This window comes from Aaosphaeria arxii (assembly GCF_010015735.1).
Source record: "Aaosphaeria arxii CBS 175.79 unplaced genomic scaffold BU24scaffold_3, whole genome shotgun sequence".
Taxonomy (NCBI): domain Eukaryota; kingdom Fungi; phylum Ascomycota; class Dothideomycetes; order Pleosporales; genus Aaosphaeria; species Aaosphaeria arxii.
In genome coordinates, this window is record NW_022983476.1 from 2,115,527 (window position 1) to 2,134,095 (window position 18,569).

Here is an 18,569-nt window from a genome sequence, read left to right on the forward strand (position 1 = left end):
ATCCCACAGTACATCCCCAGTACCTGAATCATGAATTCAGAATTCTTCATCCTTCGGCCTCAATGTCTTGATATGCGTTAGACTTGTGCTTCGGCTCGAACCTGAAGTCTGGATGAGCTGGGCCGAGGAACATTTCACTGTTTCAATAGTTAGACACCTGCAAGAAACGACGATATCGGTTGTGTATGTACCTGATCTTAATCCAGTCCTTGTAGTTATCGCTGCTCATCAACGTCTCGAGCTCATTGCGGCCCTTGAACGACGGCGCGCGATCTTGGATATTCGGCGGCAGATGCTCCAAAAGCCCAATCGGCACGTAACGGCACGAGAACGAGAGCCACTCGAGCAAGAAGCGCCTTGTCGTTCCGATACCCAACTCATCGGAGCCCCAAGTCTGGAGACCGTACTTTGCGAACTTCTCGACGTACGCGAGACGCTCGGTCGCGGACTTATCCAGATACTGGCCCTTCTCGATCTCCTCGAAGATCCAGGGCTTGATCAGGGCGCCACGGGCCACCATGACGGAGTCGACTTTGGCGTTATCGATGGCGTTGTAGTAGTCGACGTGGGAGTAGCAATCGCCGTTGCCGCAGAAGTAGACGTGGCCTTCGTTGGCGAGGTCGCGGGCGTCGGCTTCGCGGATCGTGTCGGTCTGGGCCGACTTCTCGCGCTTCAGGCGGTTGATGAGGGCGGCGCATTCGGCGATGTAGGACCAGTCTGCGCTGCGGGTGTATCGCTGTGCATTGTTAGATTAGAGGAGACAAAGGTCTGATGTGCTATGTAGCGATTCGTCTTTGTGTCAATTCAGAATTTTCAGTGTAAATTTGAAAGTCCTCATGGGTAATAGGACAGCTCCAATAAAGGAATTCATCTTTGGAACACGATGGAGAAGGCAGAAATGAGATGTAGAGATTTACTTGCCTGTTGTTTGCTTCTGCCATGGAGGGTGATGGCGGCGACTCCAGAGGCGCCCTTTCCAGACTCAACGGCTTCAAACCCACCGAGCACAAGACGCTTGACGAGTTTATCGGCAGTAGGATAGCCATCCTTCGTACCCATGCGAATTTTGACAGTAATAGGTGTTTCGCCAGAAACATAGTTCATGCCCCGCAATGTGTTTTCTAGTTTGCTGGGCTGGTCAAGGAGAGCCGATCCGGACCCTCCTTCGCAGACCAAGTTGATAGGACATCCACAGTTCAGGTCAATCGCACGGAGACTAGGGCAAAGTGCAGTGAGAACCTCCACAACCTTGGTAGCCAACCAGGGTTTATTCGCAGCGATCTGGGCTCCGAATTTGAGGTCTTTGGAGTTGTCGTATCCACGAACAACGGTGTTTTTCTCAAGAACTCGGGGCGCGCGGACTTCGGATTCGTGGGCCTTCATCAGCGCCCATTCGCCCTTCTCGCCCTGCAAGAGGGGGAGACCCATGGCCATCTCAGACCAGGTGACTTGAGCTCCGAGTTCCACACAGAGGCGGCGGAAAGGCAGGTTGCCTTGTGTAGTGAGAGGCGCGAGTACGGGTGTCTCGGGCCCGTAGTATAGGCGACGCTTCTCCGAGGGACGGAATGGTGGCTCAAGGTACTCCGCGCGTCTGTCTTCCAGCTCTTGATCGGCCTCCTTCTCTTCAGGCTTACGGTCGTAGTATTTTCTTTCGGCGTCCATGACGGAATTGGTCCACTGAATGTACGCATCTGATTTTGGCGTCTCGGTCCTCCGCCGGGAGAGATTGATCTTCTCCAACTTTGGAACTATGTTTGCAACGCCAACTTCACCTTCGGGCCCAGCCTCCTTCTCTGCCTTTTCTTTGAGTTCGGCATTCTCCAGAAGAACAAGCTCTTTCCTGCCATCCTCGGTTTCGCGTTCCTCGGAGTGGCTCTTGTGGAAGCGGCACTTCCAGCCCAATGGACACATGCCTCTGACTTCATAAACGGGGCATGCTCCACCGAACGTCGTCAAATCTTCACGTCGTCCTTGAGTCAAGTACTTGCGTAGGTCGTGTTCCATACGACATTTCTCGCCGAACGGGCATTCCTTAGGAGAAAATTCGGGAGATAATGCACGGGTGTTGCAAAGCTTCAATTTGTCGTGCGACGAGCCAAACTTACGGCTCGTGTTCTGGCCTGTTTGCTTCTTTTCTTTCTTCTTGTCTTTCCAGTTTTTCTTATTATTTCGAGAGTCCCTGGCATCAGTTTTCTGATAGCGATCATCTGCAGCTTCAGCGGCATCATCGTCCGCAGCGCCAGACCTCTGCACCTCGACTTTGTTTCCAGTCGGGCGCAACAAGAACCTTTTACTTCGTGTCAATAAAATTGTAGAAAAGGCATCGACGGCCTCACTGACTCTGATTTGATTGGCGCAACTCCCTTCTGTCTCTTTGCGGGCACTTCTGGCTCATTCTCTACGGTGTCAGGTTTAGCACGCTTTCGAGGACTCGAGGGTTCAACGATATCGGCACCTGTGATAGCAGCTCCATTGCGCTCAATGTTCTCTGCTTTGGTGGTGGCCGAATCCTGAGGTAAGATTGGTTGCGCCGGATTGGCGGAATCAATGTTGTTTTCAGCCATGATTTCAGTCGTGTAATATCGAATAAGGCGCAGAACACCTTTCGAATGGAGTGTTGCTTTCTATATTACTTTCGATATGAAGCTCGTGGGGTCAAAAGTTTTTGGAGGTAGTAGAAGAAGGCTAAACCCAAAATGGGTGGTATGTGGCACGGACCGCCACTTTGCGGCTGTTTTGGAGGTGACGTATTTCTTGCGAGCTAGTTAGGCAGTTGCTTGTCTCTTCTCGCTTCTACTCTTCTTCATCCCACTTCTTCTCTCTATTCTTCCTCTTCCTTCTACATTCAACTCTTCAAATACAACCTCTCTTAACACTTGTTGTGTTCTCATAGCACAATCGTAAAGGGCTGTTGTCCTTTATTCACCTCCGCGCCCTTATAACAAACCTACGAACGACCCATACATCGCTATCGCGTGTTGTGATCTCGCGGACACGTAGCAATCATGACCCTCTACTACAGTCTGGTAAGCTTGAGCCCCTCCGAATGACCGGCATTGAATAAGTCACACTATCGTGGACTTCATTGGTTGATGGCGTCGTAACCATGATACGACCCATTGCTCCCCGTTCTACCACTGTAATGGCCCTGCTTACTCACAATCATCTCGCAGGTCTTCCTCCTCTTGGTGACGGAGATGCTCATCTTCCTCGCCTTGATCATCCCAATTCCTTTCACATGGCGCCGCAAGCTGTTCACGTTCATTTCGGAGAGTCCCTTGGTGGCCAAGTTACAATATGGAATGAAGGTACGGAATTGCCGTATGCGCACGCTGCATTTGCAGACATACTCATTCGCTCACAGATAACTTTTATTTTCATTCTCATCCTTTTCATTGACAGCGTCAACCGTGTGTATCGCGTACAGGTTGAGCTCGCTGCCTTCTCCAAGACTGACAACGGTAGAGGGTATGTCTATATTGCGAGATCATTCCGCGCCAGATACTAATAAGGATGCAGAGCTGCCGTGATGGGCGGATCCGAGCGCATGGAAGTCCAAGCACGCAAATTCTACTCCCAGCGCAACATGTACCTCTGCGGCTTCACCCTATTCCTCTCCCTCATCCTTAACCGAACCTACGTCATGATCCTTGATGTTCTTCGCTTGGAAGAGGAGGTCAAGTCTCTCAAGGGTGACCCTGCCGCTAAGACCAAGGGCTCGTCGCTCAAGGATATTGGTGGCGCTGGTGAGGTTGGCCGTCTCAAGGAAGAGCTCGCAGCAAAGGATCGCGATATGGAAAACCTGAAGAAGCAGGTTGAGAACATGCAGCAAGAATACAACCGCATGGGCGACCAAGTATCCGCCTCCAGCAAGTAATTGGCTCCAATGCTACCGAAAGGCTAGTAGAGGGGATCGATTAAAGAGTTTGAAGGGCAATATGATTTGGCTCTTAGGCGCTGATGTCGAGATCAGCCCACGTTCGATATTGGCTGATGTTTGGTGCCTTATCGCCTGAAATAGAAGCTAATCACGAGCGGGAAAGGGGAGGATAGAGAGAGCAGACTTTCGGCTTGGGCGGCCGAAAAATACATGAGTGCTTCTAGCATTGTTGGTAGTTGGTGTTCAAAATGGGTAATATATCATCTCAATAATTGATGTTGGATCTTTCATCTCAAAACAACAATATTCGGTTGGTCTTTTGGAGGTGGCACTATGACGTAGCAGCCGAGGCCCGCATGTGAATTCCTTCGCTTCGAGAGTCGTATGTTCACCGACACGACAAACGCTCCAAACCATCAAAACTGAAGGTAACTCTCTACAATTGAACATTGGCTTGTAAACAGATCTACACCCAAAGATGCCCAAAGGATCAGCTGCAATGACAGGGTTCATGAGCTACCCCACGCCTAAAGCTCACAACATCCCCCACCAAACACACGCTGCGCCTCAGAATCCGGTCGTTAGGGGTACTCTACTCCATTACCTCTCTTCAGTGTTCGTATGCGAGCCCGGTTAAAAAACAGTACTGATAGAAATAGCGTGTTGTCTGTTCCGTTGCTTCCTTGGGTACTTTGGAATAATGCAGGCTTCAATTCGTTGCGTAAGACGCGAGAGCTGGACAACATGGAGTCACGCTTTGATCCCACCGTGATCCTGCTTCCGAGGGATGGTGAAGTTCCTATTAATTACAATGCTGTCGATATAGATCAGCTGCGTGCTCTCCGAGCTGGCGCACAAGGTCGTTTCTATTCAATCGTGGACTTTCATCGTGCATATAGCAGCGGCCAAACCACACCGAGTGATGTAGTGGAAGCACTGCTCCCCTTAATCCGCCGGGACATTGAAAGTCGATCTCCACACTCCACGGCCTTTGTAGATACTAAAGTGGACCTTGTGCGACGCTCTGCAGAGGCATCGACCAAACGATGGAAGGACGGGAAGCAATTGGGAGTGTTGGATGGCATACCGTTCGCCCTCAAGGATGAAATGGATGCGAAGGGTTACAAACGCTTTTGTGGTACCACCAAGGATATGACGAAGGGAAAAGAGGTGGAAACAAGTTGGTGTGCGAGGAAGCTCGAGGAAGCTGGAGCTGTGCTTATTGGTAAAGTGAACATGCACGAACTGGGAATGGGCAAGTACAGCTTCGTGAGAAGTCCTACCAAATGCTAATACGGCATAGATACAACGAACAACAACCCAAATTGGGGCACGCCATTGAACCCTTACAATAGCAAGTACTATACTGGCGGATCTTCTGGAGGCTCTGCATATGTGGTTGGGTCAGGTATCGTTCCGTTTGCTGTAGGATCCGATGGAGGAGGGTCGGTCCGCATACCTAGCAAGTAAGTCTTGTTACAAAAGGCACCTAATCATAGCATGCGCTCATATCCCCATAGTTATTGCGGCGTCTACGGCCTCAAGCCTTCACATGGGCGGGTCTCTATTGCTCCCACCATCTCACCTGCGAATTCGACCGTTGTTCAAGGACCTCTTGCAGCCAACATGGTGGACCTCCAAATAGCATACCAAGTCCTTGCCCAACCAGACCCATCACATATCTCTTCTAGACAATTTGCTCCCCCAGCATCAGGTCAGGTGCCTCGCACGAAACTCATTGGCATTCCACGAGAATGGTTCGACCGCGCCGATCCAGTCGTCCAAGAAGCCTGCCTCTCCGCAATCCAATACTTCCAATCCGAGCTAGGCTACGAAGTCATCGACGTCTCCATACCGCTCACCCACGAGGGCCAACTCGCCCACGCCATGACCATCCTCGCCGAATGCGCGGCCGCAGAACCCGACCTCTCGTACCTCACGGCGCCGAACAAGATCCTGCTCAAGGTCGCCCAACAGACCTCCGCCACGGATCTGCTCCTCGCGCAGAAGCTCCGCCATCTCCTCATGCAGCACCTCGCGGACTTGTACAAGCGATATCCCGGCATTATCATCGTAACCCCGACGACCCCGAATCCTGGATGGCCCATCGGAGACGGTGACCTGCAGTACGGTGTCAGCAATGGAAACATGCAGGTCAGGAACATGGAGTATGTTTGGCTGGCGAACTTCACGGGCGTGCCTTGCATTCAGTTTCCAGTGGGATATGCGGAACCAGTTCAAGGGGAAGGACGGATTCCGATGGGATTGAGTGGGCATGGGGAATGGGGTAGTGAGGATGCGCTGATTGAGTTTGGGTTTGACGGTGAGGCGTGGTTGAATAAGGGGTATCAAGGTGGAAGACAGATGCCCAAGAAATGGGTAGATGTTTTGGCAAAAGCGGCAGTTTGATCGTGAGGCGAATGTGGTGTAACCTATACGAATTGCAAATTCATGGTGCACATTCTAGGTTGAGAATTGAACAGGGTATTATACAATTATAACTGCAATCTTTGTGTGCACTATCTATCACAAAAATGACACCAATGTTTCCAGCATTTCCCGCTCGGAAGCTTCGACCTCAAGGGCGCCGTCCAACTGGGCTTGAAGGGTCCTCTTGATGTCTCCAAGGCTCTCGTCCCGTTCTGCTAGTGCCTTGACGACGGCGCTCTTCGCGCCATCATCTTCTGCTACCAGCCATGCTAGAATTGCATCTGTACGTTCTAAACAGTACAGTCCCTCGCTCAACCTTAGGGGGATGTTCGTCAGCTCAAGCTCCTCTTGCTCCTCCTTTGACAGGCCTTTAGCTCTCTCTTTGAGACTGGCATCGAAAGCAGAAACGCGGCTGACGTAGTCCCGTCGCAGTGTGACCAATTTTCCAATCTTTTCGTAGTCCTTTTCCAGGAACTTCGCTAGCACCCTAAATCGTGAGTCTGAATTTCCGGGCAGTGATCGCAGCAAAGAGGCGAAAAGGCCAAGTATGTGTTCGGTTGACTCAGGGTCGTGCTTCTTCGTCTTCATGAACGCGCTGAAAAGTGGTTTCAGGCCGCGTGCCTCTACAAGCTTTTCGCAGACTGCTGCCGCTGGATTTGTACCCGCAGATTCCTCAACCGCCTTCTTTCCTTTGTCCTTCGAGGGTGTGCCGTTTGATTGCGCGTTATCAGTCGAGGGTGATTCCGCGTAGCCACAGGCGTGGTCGAGCACTTTCAATGCACGGCTTTTGCTTGTTTTGCCGTCTCGGACCATCAAGAGACACAACTCTACACCTTCGGCTTTCAATAATTCGGCCTTGCCTTCTGTCTCCTCGAGTAGAGAGGAGAGGCAGTTGAAGAGATTCTCCATGTACTCTTCCTCCACGCTTTCCTTCTCTGGGTCGCTCCGTCGATAGGCGGCGAGTTGTGTAAGGAGTGTTTCAACTCCGTTCGCTTCGATCAGGCGTCGCCGGTTTGAGTTGGATGATTGTGTAAGTATCGAGAGGATCTCGGAAGCATAGAGCTTGTTCTGTGATGTGGGTTTCTCTTGTTCCTGAATGCGGTTGAGTAGCCAAGTCAAGAGTTTCTTATCTCGCCCTATTATTTCGAGATTCTTCGAATCCGACAGGAGGTTCTCAAGAACGCTCAGCGAGTGATAAACACCGGACCTATCCGCTTCCTCATTCTCGTCAAACCGTGAGAAATTGGAAACAAGCATGTTGAGCAAATCTGCCTCCAGCATCGTAGCAACTAACACATCCCACTGTTCTTGTTCCGCCACGACATCGTCGTCTGTGAGCTCCGATATGATCTCGATGGCGTCGATCGCAATGTCCGTGTTCTCGTGCACAAGCAATTGGACCAAATTCGAGACTGTATCGCCTTTCACAAACTCCGAGTATAGCTCCGGATGGTCTGAAAGAATACTAATACTCTTAATGCTCTCGTCCAGATCAGCTTCCGATGCCATGAACTTGCTTGGATCATCCTCGTATCTCGCTCGTAGTTCTGCGTTCTTCGTGACCTTCTTGTCGAAAGCAAGCGCTAGTTTTCGCAACCAAGGGACATCGAATTTCTCATCCACTATAGCTTCCTCTTGGTCTTTTGCATCCAGATAGTCTATCGCATCGATCGCATCGTCGTCCAAGCCTCCACCGAAAAATCGGCCCTCCTCGTCGTCTCCATCACCAGGCTCGAAATCTGGTGGTAGCGAAGGTCCAGCCTCGCCATCACTGTCTGCTTCATCAGCTACAGTAGCTTGTGCGGACTGCTTAACATCGCTGTTCGAATTGAGCTTCGCGGATTTGTAGGCTTGCGATGGATCGAACTCTGACGGATTTTCGAATTTGCGTTTCGCGGAGGCGTTATGTCCTTTGAAAAGATCGTCTATGCTTGTCATAGCGGAGGCGCGCTTTGTTAGGGCGATTTGATGGAGAATGTGATTGTGCAAGGTGGAGGTCCGCTGGAGCGATGTTTGCGCATCGCGTTGCTGGGACATCTTCGGTCGTGAAAGTCGAAGTGGCCCAAGCTTCAACTCTAGATGAGTAGAGCTAATCTACATCTGGATTAGCTATATAAGGCCAGCCTCATAGGTCCCCGCGTCCCTCGTAACGTCACTCTTTATGTGCAATGAGGACAACAGAGTGCTGGTAGGCTGAGGGATAGTTCTTGCCTCACCGGAAGGCATGTTGTGTTACCAGACTTCTGAGAGACCGGAATTGCCATGCGCACTCAGCTGTTCAGCCTGATGAACATCAGCGCATTATAACATGGCTCCTAGCCTCCTTCCTTAAACTTACACAGCTTCTTCTGTATAGCGACGCTGAGATTCTTCGTAATGGTTTCTTCTGATATCGAATTACAGGAGGGCTTGTTATCTCATTCGCCTGATGGTGTCTCTGGATTGCATCAGGCTGACGACATTGCGTATACTTCCATAGAGATTCAAAACCCCCCAGCGGTCTCTGCTAGTCCCTCGCCATCGCTTGTCCTGCATTCACCAGCCGTTAACGATGCGAGTTTGCCAACTGCAAATGTTCCACCAGCATCATCGAGCCACAGCAGCAGTACAGCTCTTGCTCATACAGGACAGCCAGGAAAGCAAACCCGCAGGTCTAAGCGAAGCGAGATATGGGAATGGAATATCGAATTGCTGGCTTGCGCAATATTCGTAGCATTCCTCATAGCTTTAGCTGTCACTTTACACATGCGAAACGGGCGCCCACTACCCAACTGGTCTATTAACAGCATACTGTCGTTCTACACAGTGGTTTTCAAAGGCGCACTCGTGTTCGTCATTGGAGCTGCCATGAGCCAGAACCAGTGGCGGTGGTTTCGCAACGAACAATCCCTTCACGACATCGCAAAATGGGACTCAGCTGCTCGAGACCCGGTGGGAGCTGCTTATTGGCTTTTTCACAAAGGTGTTGCCGAGCCAGTGACTGCGCTCGGGGCCATAATCCTTATCGCGGCTGTGTTGGTTGATCCTTTCGTTCAGCAGTTGGTTCAGTACGAAAACTGCTCTACGAATGCTACGCAATCTGCCTTGATGCCTCGAACCAATCTGTACACCCCGCGCTGCATGCACTCAGGGCCTTTGAGCTGTGTGCCACTCCCACCTGAACTCTCAACTTGGACTGGTGGTATGTACTCCCCGCCAGATGCCGTTGTGCCAGTGTGTTCCTCGGGCAATTGCACCTTCGACGCGGAATACTCGACAATCGGCTTCTGTAGTCGGTGTGAAGACCTATCCCAGGACTTGAAAAAGAGGACATCACCCAGTCATCTGGAACACTGTAAAGAGAATACCACGCTCAGTTTGCAAAGTGGATTGTCATTACGTCCATATTGCTATGATACCCAGGGCTCAGAAACAGGTGGTCAACCACTCCTCGCCGCGGGCCACGTCTCAAAACCAACAAAACCAGATCTCCCATATGAGATTATTGCCAAAGCTGGCAGTTGTATAAGTCGAGATTATGGTCCTGGTATAGGCATCACCCCGTGTCGTGACAGTTGTGGTAACGCAACTCATCCGGCCGAGCCCTGGAGATGTCGAGGATATGGAGCTGCTGCTTGTACCATTGGTCCCTGCATCAAGACTTACAACGCCAACATGACCAACGGAGTGCTGAAAGAGACTCTCATTCACCAGACAGGCCCTGGTGAGCATTGGGATGCGAATACCAATCCCCGTCTACGAGCTCTAGTCGACTTGCAATGCGGATCCCAAGCCCAGAAGGACTGGGTCCGGAATAGTGGATTAGCTGTTGGTGATGATGCTCGGTGGCGCGGTTTGAATGTGTCAATGGTAGTACTAGATGCGCTAGATAGTCCGATTGGCTATTGCCCGACAGATGATACCAAAGACGAGGCTTGTCTCCCGGTCCTCGACTTGCTCAAGAGTGGATGCGTATATGCATACGACCAAACTTTTATGACCGCCTTCCAGAGCAGTGTTCTATCTGACTTAACTGGACGAACCAATGGATTTCTTGACGCCCCAACAACAATTTCAAGCTACAACGGGCCTCAGATCCTGCAGCACGTTTACAATTTTGGAAACCTGGAATTTGAGAGGATTGATGCCATCTTTCATAACGCGTCGACGGCTTTTACCAATCACATCCGGAAAACAGGCAACGAGAACTTCAGTGCTCCTGCTGTTGGACTTGTCTCCGAATATGCCGTCTGTGTTCAGATCGAATGGTTATGGCTCCTGATGCCCGGCTTTCTAGCGGTTCTCACTATCATTCTCCTTCTCATCTGTGCACTCTTGACGTGGTTGGATGGGGCGCCAGTATGGAAGTCTTCTCCTTTGGCATTCATGTTGCATTGTGGGATAGGAAGCAGCAGAGCCGGAACTGCTCCGTCATCACAGCAATCTGGAACGTCTCCAGTTCCACAGCAGACCGTGTCGGCCCCAAATTCGCAACAAGCGGGATCAACGTCTTCAACACAGCAGCCTGGGCCAACAACACAATCTTTGCCGAACAGGAACAACGACATGAAAAGATGGGCAAGAACGATTCTGGTGCAGATGGACTACTCAGAGACTTCGATTCGACTGCTGCAGACCAATGCCATACCTCTTCCATCTCATTGGTGGCATCGAAAACCGAAGTCGTAGTAACATGGTATGTTATATCACTCTAGGCCCTCAGTAACAATGCGTAGAATGTTAGGAAATGGAGTCTGTAATGGCGATCGGTACGGGATGGGTGGCGACCACATTGATAGGCGCCCGCATAGCTGACTCGTCAAGTGGGAAAGCAGTAATATCAATAGCTACCAAGCTGCTTTAATTTCTCTCACACGAGTGAGTAGCAAGAAACCCCTGGGGGATGGGGGTCCCATTTTCGGACTCTCGAGCCAGGGCAGGGTGATTACCGGGACATGCGTCTAACAAACTTCGTAGAAATAGGTGGTTTCAAATATTGGAGGAAAGTATCATACAAGATCTGAAAGGTAGAACTGAGGAATCAAATTATAGGTTGCGTAAGTAGTTGAATAATACTGCTCTGGGTCAGAGATGAGAGCACGCTGCAGGACTGTCATTGAAGCTCAGGGAGGTCATACTAAACGGTGAATGGTTGCTTTAGTAATCTGTATAAAAATCAAGTCATTCGTTATTTAGCTAGTTTATTACTAGAGCACGAACTAACGCTACGACGCTTAAGCTGGGGGGTTCTTGTATATCGAGACGGTCTATATTGCAATTGCTTCATTCACTAAGATGCATTTCCTACAACGGCTTCTTCGGTAAGTGTAACACCTTTTAGAGTGTCTTCCGGCCCTTCGTCATCGTCGTCATCATTATCGTCATCATCATCGTCGTCATCATTCGCACCTTTGCCGTAGTACTTTCCGCCTTCGTATCGAACCTGCGAGTCGGAAACTTTTGCCGTTGAGCCAATGCCAAAGAACTCTCGCTTGATGAGCCTGTATTCGACGCCGATGATCTGCTCCCCCGCCGCCGTCGCGTCCAGCGAGCTCTTCGTCGACCTTGAGCCCTCGACGTCCAGCTCGACGGACCCGATCGGCACGGGTACGCCTCCCGTGGCAGCCATCACGGCAGCGTCCACGGGGACCTTGGCCGTCGCCAGCGTCCTCTCGCTCGATCCGGCGCCGGCAGAGAAGCGGGCGTCCTTCCAGATGAGTAGGCCGACCACGAAGTAGGCCCTGCCGCCGATGCGCACGTACTTGGCCAGCTTGTCCCGCACCTCAGGCGTCGCTTTCAGCAGGTCGAAGGTGTCGCCGTGCTGCTGGAGGCGCACCACCTCCAGCGTCTCGCTCTCGAACGAGATGCTTCCGTCGCGTTCCTTCTCTTTCGTCAGGGAGGCGAGGGAGGTCATCAGCGCCTTGGCCGTGGCCTGGGAGGAGGAGCTCAGGACCGATGTAGCATCCCTGAGGCCGGAGCTGAGTGGCGGGGCTGGAAACGCGACGTTGTTCTTGGGGATGCCGTTTGGGGTGTAATCTGCCGTTGGGTTCGCATAGTTCTTCACGATTCGACCGAGCAGGTTGTCGCGTTGCGAGATGGGTAGGCCCGGAGGCTTGAGGAAATAAAACTGTGGCTCATTTGACATCGTGAGTGTCTAGAGACTACCCATTCTTTTGCCTTCTGCTTCTGGTCGACTTCAAGTATCAGCAAAGCTTTGAGCCTCGAGTAGGTGAATTGAGACTCTTTTGCAATGGCTCTGGGAGGCTTAAATGTCACGGAGGCGTTCAATATTTGCTTTTTTGTTGGAGAATTGTCGCAAATGCTCAGCTCCTCCTACTGTGTAAGTACGTGACTTTCAGCCGCACTTTAGCGCCTTTCCGCTGCACCGTCTGCCATATCTCGAGATGGGAGGCGAGCACGAGAACCTCATTTTCATAAATCAACTTTCATACTGATGATCATTACTCCATTTTTTATCTGCTCAAATGGGGTCGGTTACGTTAGAAATCGTGCCTCACCCGACGCCACCAGATTTTACCATTGACGCGCCGTCCTTTATCGTGACCGTGACCGTCACTCAAGGAGATCGACAGTTGGAGCAGAAAACCATTACAGTCCGCAACAAAGCGCTTTGCGATTCGAAGAATCGAGAGACAATTCGGTGGTTCCTCGAAAAGCATGCGAGCGATGACCCATTCAATCTTTCCAGGGCGGATGAAGCTCGCCGTTTACTTGATGAATTGAAGTTAAGTCTGGCAGAAGACCTTGCTGTCCTGACAACTCTGCACGGCACCAACTCGACAATTTTAAGGGTGAGATTTTACATGAATTCTGATGGCAAGATCCCTCTGGCCGCATATCCCTGGGAAGTGCTCGAAGACAAATTGGTATGGGCATGGTGTGAAACCACTTTTGACTCATGCTCAGTTGAACGGATTGTTCAGCTATCGGAGGCGATTCCAATCCAGCCAACACAGCACCATGAGGAGGTCTCAGGAGAAATTCTTAATATTCTGATGGTCACTGCTCGCCCTGCTGGCTCCCAGGATGTTTCGAGCAGTCTTGTGTCATGGCCACTGGCAAAACTCATCTCCAAATATCCCGGAGTGAGCAAACGAGCGGCCCTGCGTGTCATTAGACCTGGAACTTGGCGTTGCCTGTTGTCGGAATTGGAAGCAGCGAAGAAAGGTTTTTATCAGATTGTTCATCTCGACATGCATGGTCAGGTCGAGGAAAACCAGTAAGTATATCAGCCTTCCTCGAGATACTTATTCCCCCCCTCAACATGATGATTAGAGGCTAAGTTAGACACCTGCAGATATACTCTCAACTTCCTCCGTAGCAAAGGCAAGAACAGATCACGACCACACAAGGTCAAAGCCGAGGAGGTTGCTCGAGCTTTGGCGACACATGGCGTCCAGGTTGCCGTCGTCAACGCGTGCGAATCGTCCAAAGTCTTGGACGACGGCAGCCTGTCTGCTAATTTGGCAGACGTCTTCATTCGCAACGGCCTCGGCGCGGTTGTCGCCATGTCCTTCAACGCGATGGACTCGAGCACAGAGTTTTTCATTGGTTTCCTGTACCTTCATCTTCTGGTGTATGGGGAGAGTCTTGGAGATTCAGTCACAAGCGCGAGACGCCAACTCCAGGAAACCCAGCAGCGGGAAGCAACGCTCGGCCAGAACATTGAAATCACAGACTTCTTTGTCCCGACATTGTACAGCAGCTCCAATTTTGACTCTCGCCAATTTTTGGCCCCAAAAGAACCGGACAATGTCGAGTCCAAGTCCATTGGGGAACTGATGAACATCATGATGGGATACATGGACTTTTTGGTACCATCGGAGTTTGTCGGTAGAGCTTCTGATCTTTTGGAGCTCGAATCCGTGCTTGAGATCTGCCCCATCACTCTTCTCCACGGCCCAGGCGGCATAGGCAAGAGTGCCCTGCTTGGGCGCTTGTCATGGTGGTGGAAAGCGTCTGGGCTCGTACAAGATGTTATACACATTGATTTCGATCCAACGGAAAGGCCACAGCTCGACCCAACCGGGGAAGACTTGTCGAGAAGCGATCAGATCGTGCTGCTGGTTGACGACATAATTGCAAATCCCGATTCCAGTCGGGAAGAGTCAAAACATTCGGTCATTTCTTACTTTCGCCTCCACCCCTGCGTTTTGATCTTGGACAGTCTAGATATTTTGGCCAGTCGCGATGCTGAGTCGCAAGAGAACATACGTCATTTTCTGGAGATGCTTGTGGACGAGAATGGACCAGGATTCTCACCAGGAAATTCGTTTGTTCTACTCTCGAACCGGCAATCAACGGTATTCGGATGGAACGGCCATGATGAAATTGGAGGGTACAGTCTTGGGGGCCTTCCGCTGATTCATGGCATCCAGTACGGAGTCAGAGTTCTCTCCGACATGTTTGCCCGCCGCGCTCAATTGTACGACGATTTCGAAACTAAGATGTACCTGGAACATCTGGTGACCATTGTGTCTGGGAATCCTCTGGCAATCGAGATGGTCTTTCCTGCGCTGGGATATCCCGGTGCTACTCCACGATCCGTCTTCGAGAAGCTTCTTACTGGCTCTGTCCTTCCATCAGCCGAAGATGATATCCACGAAATGGTTGCAAAACAATGGAAGGAAACTAAGAAGGGACTTGGCTCGAGATTCTTTGCCGACATTACAGCGTTCCAGCAAGACTGGCGCGCTTCCGCTACTGCATCAAGTCAAGTGATGGGATGTTTTGACTTCTTGTTGGGTTTTTGGAATGGCATGTTCCCGCGGGTCATTGATCCCCAAGCTGTCATGTTCATGGCTCGACTGGGTTCCAAGGATGACCTGTTCTGCCGTCGATTAGAAGCGCAGATGATCAACGAAAAATCCATCGAGGATATCAAACTTCTGGATGCAGACGAAGTTGACGAAAAGTTGAGAAACCTCGAGCAAAAGGGGTTCATCTTCCCTGTCGATAAGGAGACTCTTGTCACGGAGAAGTATAGTCCAGAGTATTATAAGATCCATCCTGTCTTGACAATCTGGCTTCGAAGCTACTTCCAAGTTTTTTCAAAGGAGCTCCCACAGAACTTTGACTTGGCTATGACGATTGTGGATTACCGATTTATCTGGGAGGCGCATCATGTCAAACGTACGATGGCTCGAGTTCCAAAACATCTGCATGATTATCAAAAAATCAGGGCATTGGAGGACAATGGACGATGGAACTTTGTGGCCGCTGTGATTATTGCTCAGAACCACTTGAAAGATCAAAAAATTCTAACACCAACGCTATCGCCAGTATCTAGACTGATGATCTCACTGTCATCTCTTATGAACCGTTTCCCGGACCTTGGAATGGTTCTACGACCATACCTTGTCGCAGATTTGGCTCGTCATGTAAAATCCTCTCTCCTGACGACCAACGAGAGCGTCCTCTACTCGGCGATGAAACTGGCTTTTGCGATGAAATACGGCGCCCCAATCGCAGACTGGGAGTGGATTGAACACACATTGGACGCTGTTGAGTTTTACCGCTCCCAAGGGAATACCTACAGCGGTCACTTGGAGATTTCGTACATGGAAACGAAGACATTCCGAGCGGTTCACACTCTCGACATGGACCCTGCCCATGCTCTTGAGATGTTCAAGAGCAATCTCCGGTATGAGCCTTGCAGCAATGACGATGCAATAGGTTCTATCCGAAGAGATGTGCTGAAGAACCTCAACTACTGGGCCATGGCGAAAGCTCTTGTGGACCACGGAGATGCCAAGTCCACGTCCAAACCCGAGGACTGGGCGTGGGCGCAAGACCTTGACAAGAAAGAACTTGCCGAGTGGAAGAATGACCAGGTCCATGAATTTTGGTCTGGCAAGGTGAAAAACTCTATTTGGTTCAAATTTGTAAAGCCAGAAGACACGAAATTCTTTAGCTCGTTCGCGAAAAACATCTACAACAACAGTCAGCTCGATGCCATCTCAGATCTTGCGCCTGATAAAGAGAAATTGACGGCCTATCACAACGAAGGTTTGGAGAATTTTCAAAATCTGCCAGAGTTTGTCGCGCTCATGGCCGGGGTGAAACTCGCAGGAGGCAACACCGAAAAGGCGCGGAGCGAGTTTCGACAAGGAATGGAAAAGCAGCTCAGGTCGACAAACGACTCGCCTGCAAACTTATTTCTGCACATGGAGCTGTACAAGATTGCCATCAAAGAACAGGAATGGTTGACGGGTGCGCGTCACCTCGAGCTGATATGCAAACTCAGCCCAAGCGGTCCCGTCTATTCGACATTGACCCGTTTGGCTCAATGCTACGAAAAGGGAAACCGACCTGCTCAGGCCAGGCAGGCGGCGCTCGCGGCGCTCGATTCAGCGAGATCCCATCCCTCGACTCCGCCGGCGATGAGATCACACAGCTTGTACAGCTGTCGCTTGCAGCTTTTCAACATGCTGGCGGGCATTCGAGAGTTTTGGTACGTTTTTCCCAAGTGGCCACGGGCCAAGGGAGAGACTTCCGACGACGACGACAAGCTGAATTGTATCATAATGATTGATCAAAACCTTCGCTATCTGCACAGTCCAGCCATGAAAGACAGCTATTTGCCCAAAGCTGACGGTGAGCCGTTCAAGATGCTCGCTTCGGGCGTGCATTCGTACCTCTACCAGTTCGAGTCGATGGATTCTGGGAAGGCAACTGTTCCGAGTGAAGTCTCAGACGAACTCTTTGCCATGGCGACCGAAATCAACCGCCTCTTGGTCGAGTGGGAAAAGACTTTCAAGCTGAGCGAGGTGCCTTTGGAAATGCACTTGGAAGCAGAGCTTTGCTGTTATTCTCGAAAGAAGCCGACGTTGGTGAAGATGGCCGGATCTGCATGGGCCAAACAGATGATCGAGAGGAGAATGGGCCTATCAGATTAGCTATGGGGCTCGAAAGTTGGGAAAGACGCCCATGGGAGAAACCTTTTTGATGTCACATCGCTAATGGATACTACTGGTAGCATAGGGGTTGCATGTGCCATCTATGGTGTTCGGAGCCACATACTCATGTTTATGGGCCAAGTTTTTTCTTTTCTTTCAGTTCCAAGCTGTAAATTTGTTGAGTGGCTGCTTAGCATTTGAAGCATAATATGTTCAGCAAATGTATGAAACTACCATCAAGAATGGCAATTGGAGAGGACTACCGGGCAAATGGAATCGTTCTGCCACTCGGTGTGCTCCAAGAAGTGCGGACAGGCCGCATCAAACCCGTCTTCGGCCCGGGCATGCAATCCGCCATGTACAAAGCTCCCGTCGTCGGACGGATAAAGGTCAACAAGCTCGGCTGTGAAGGCGACCAGCAAGCCTTCCACAACCACGGCGGCGTGGACAAGGCGCTTCTGCAGTACTGCTCTTCGCATTACGACGATTGGAGGGACGAGCTCATACATATATGGCTGGGGTGCAATATGCAGCAACGCCACGACGGCAAGGACCCCGACCAATTAAGCAACCAATCAACCTCATGGGCCCAGAAATGGTCAGCCGTAAGGACAGCCTGACCCGTGACAACACTCTTCTTGTGTGCAATGAGGACAACAGAGTGCTGGTAGGCTGAGGGATGGTTCTTGCATCAGTGGAAGGCGTGTCTGCGGGGGCTGTGCCAGGCTGATACCTTCGCGGGCGCGCTGCTTTGACAAGCTGCCTTCACAACCCACTACGGGCATTATGATCCTCTGACTACTTCGGCTGTCTATCATCGCATTGCAGCTATCCTGATTAAACTAAGGAAGCCCATTGCTCTCGTCTTTTGCCTTTTTCTTGCCCTCAAACAAGATTGCCGTCATGCGACTTCTCCATCTCGATGCTTCTGGGAGACCTGTCTTGACAAATTTCCACGGGAAGCCTATCCCGCCATATGCCATCCTTTCGCATAGATGGGGAGATTCAGAGCTTCTATTCGAGGACCTAGGGAGCGAGGCCTATAAAGAGAAGAAGGATGGTTATCAGAAGCTGAAGTTTTGCGCTAAACAGGCGGCTGAAGACAACCTCCAGTACTTCTGGATCGACACATGCTGCATCGATAAATGGAACAATCGCGAGCGGTCAAGAGCGATTAACTCGATGTTTCGTTGGTACAGAAATGCGACAAGATGCTACGTGTTCTTATCAGATGTTTTGGTACCTACTGCGACAGACACATATCAATGTAACGAGTGGGAGGCAAGCTTCCGAGCGAGCGAATGGTTCACTCGAGGCTGGACACTTCAGGAGCTGATTGCGCCAGTATCAGTTGAGTTTTT

General features: G+C 50.8%; 9 protein-coding genes across 9 annotated transcripts; 6 read left to right on the forward strand and 3 right to left on the reverse strand.

Annotated features, from left to right (window-relative positions):
• Positions 1 to 46: 46 nt before the first annotated feature.
• BU24DRAFT_440506 (putative tRNA-dihydrouridine(47) synthase [NAD(P)(+)]) lies at positions 47 to 2,701 on the reverse strand (the record flags this gene model as incomplete). The annotated part of the gene is made up of 4 exons (XM_033530372.1): positions 2,341 to 2,701; positions 922 to 2,287; positions 192 to 736; positions 47 to 137 (listed from the first exon to the last, which is right to left on the reverse strand). Exons 1-4 carry the CDS (start codon positions 2,562 to 2,564, stop codon positions 47 to 49), a joined length of 2,226 nt encoding a protein of 741 aa, XP_033385931.1. The 5' UTR covers positions 2,565 to 2,701.
• Positions 2,702 to 3,005: 304 nt separating this feature from the next.
• BU24DRAFT_432268 (B-cell receptor-associated 31-like protein) lies at positions 3,006 to 3,877 on the forward strand (the record flags this gene model as incomplete). The annotated part of the gene is made up of 4 exons (XM_033529913.1): positions 3,006 to 3,026; positions 3,174 to 3,308; positions 3,365 to 3,468; positions 3,520 to 3,877. 4 exons carry the CDS (start codon positions 3,006 to 3,008, stop codon positions 3,875 to 3,877), a joined length of 618 nt encoding a protein of 205 aa, XP_033385932.1.
• Positions 3,878 to 4,082: 205 nt separating this feature from the next.
• Positions 4,083 to 6,348, forward strand: BU24DRAFT_153878 (amidase signature enzyme). The gene is made up of 4 exons (XM_033521300.1): positions 4,083 to 4,495; positions 4,540 to 5,135; positions 5,184 to 5,346; positions 5,401 to 6,348. Exons 1-4 carry the CDS (start codon positions 4,359 to 4,361, stop codon positions 6,287 to 6,289), a joined length of 1,785 nt encoding a protein of 594 aa, XP_033385933.1. The 5' UTR covers positions 4,083 to 4,358; the 3' UTR covers positions 6,290 to 6,348.
• Positions 6,349 to 6,359: 11 nt separating this feature from the next.
• Positions 6,360 to 8,389, reverse strand: BU24DRAFT_420636 (DUF1716-domain-containing protein). Its single transcript, XM_033527521.1, has one exon. The coding sequence runs from the start codon at positions 8,345 to 8,347 to the stop codon at positions 6,407 to 6,409; it is 1,941 nt and encodes a 646-aa protein (XP_033385934.1). The 5' UTR covers positions 8,348 to 8,389; the 3' UTR covers positions 6,360 to 6,406.
• Positions 8,390 to 8,472: 83 nt separating this feature from the next.
• BU24DRAFT_420637 (uncharacterized protein) lies at positions 8,473 to 11,470 on the forward strand. Its single transcript, XM_033527522.1, has one exon. The coding sequence runs from the start codon at positions 8,687 to 8,689 to the stop codon at positions 10,976 to 10,978; it is 2,292 nt and encodes a 763-aa protein (XP_033385935.1). The 5' UTR covers positions 8,473 to 8,686; the 3' UTR covers positions 10,979 to 11,470.
• Positions 11,471 to 11,472: 2 nt separating this feature from the next.
• On the reverse strand, positions 11,473 to 12,622 carry BU24DRAFT_420638 (uncharacterized protein). The gene has a single exon (XM_033527523.1). The coding sequence runs from the start codon at positions 12,432 to 12,434 to the stop codon at positions 11,580 to 11,582; it is 855 nt and encodes a 284-aa protein (XP_033385936.1). The 5' UTR covers positions 12,435 to 12,622; the 3' UTR covers positions 11,473 to 11,579.
• BU24DRAFT_154008 (uncharacterized protein) lies at positions 12,605 to 13,676 on the forward strand. Its single transcript, XM_033521302.1, has one exon. It carries the CDS (start codon positions 12,775 to 12,777, stop codon positions 13,531 to 13,533), a length of 759 nt encoding a protein of 252 aa, XP_033385937.1. The 5' UTR covers positions 12,605 to 12,774; the 3' UTR covers positions 13,534 to 13,676.
• A 3,774-nt stretch (positions 13,677 to 17,450) lies between these two features.
• BU24DRAFT_460625 (uncharacterized protein) lies at positions 17,451 to 17,828 on the forward strand (the record flags this gene model as incomplete). Its single annotated transcript, XM_033531831.1, has 1 exon — positions 17,451 to 17,828. One exon carries the CDS (start codon positions 17,451 to 17,453, stop codon positions 17,826 to 17,828), a length of 378 nt encoding a protein of 125 aa, XP_033385938.1.
• Positions 17,829 to 18,111: 283 nt separating this feature from the next.
• BU24DRAFT_336319 (HET-domain-containing protein) lies at positions 18,112 to 18,567 on the forward strand (the record flags this gene model as incomplete). The annotated part of the gene is made up of 1 exon (XM_033523073.1): positions 18,112 to 18,567. A coding segment is annotated over one exon (456 nt), but the record flags the coding sequence as incomplete, so codon positions are not given.
• Between the last annotated feature and the right edge of the window lie 2 nt (positions 18,568 to 18,569).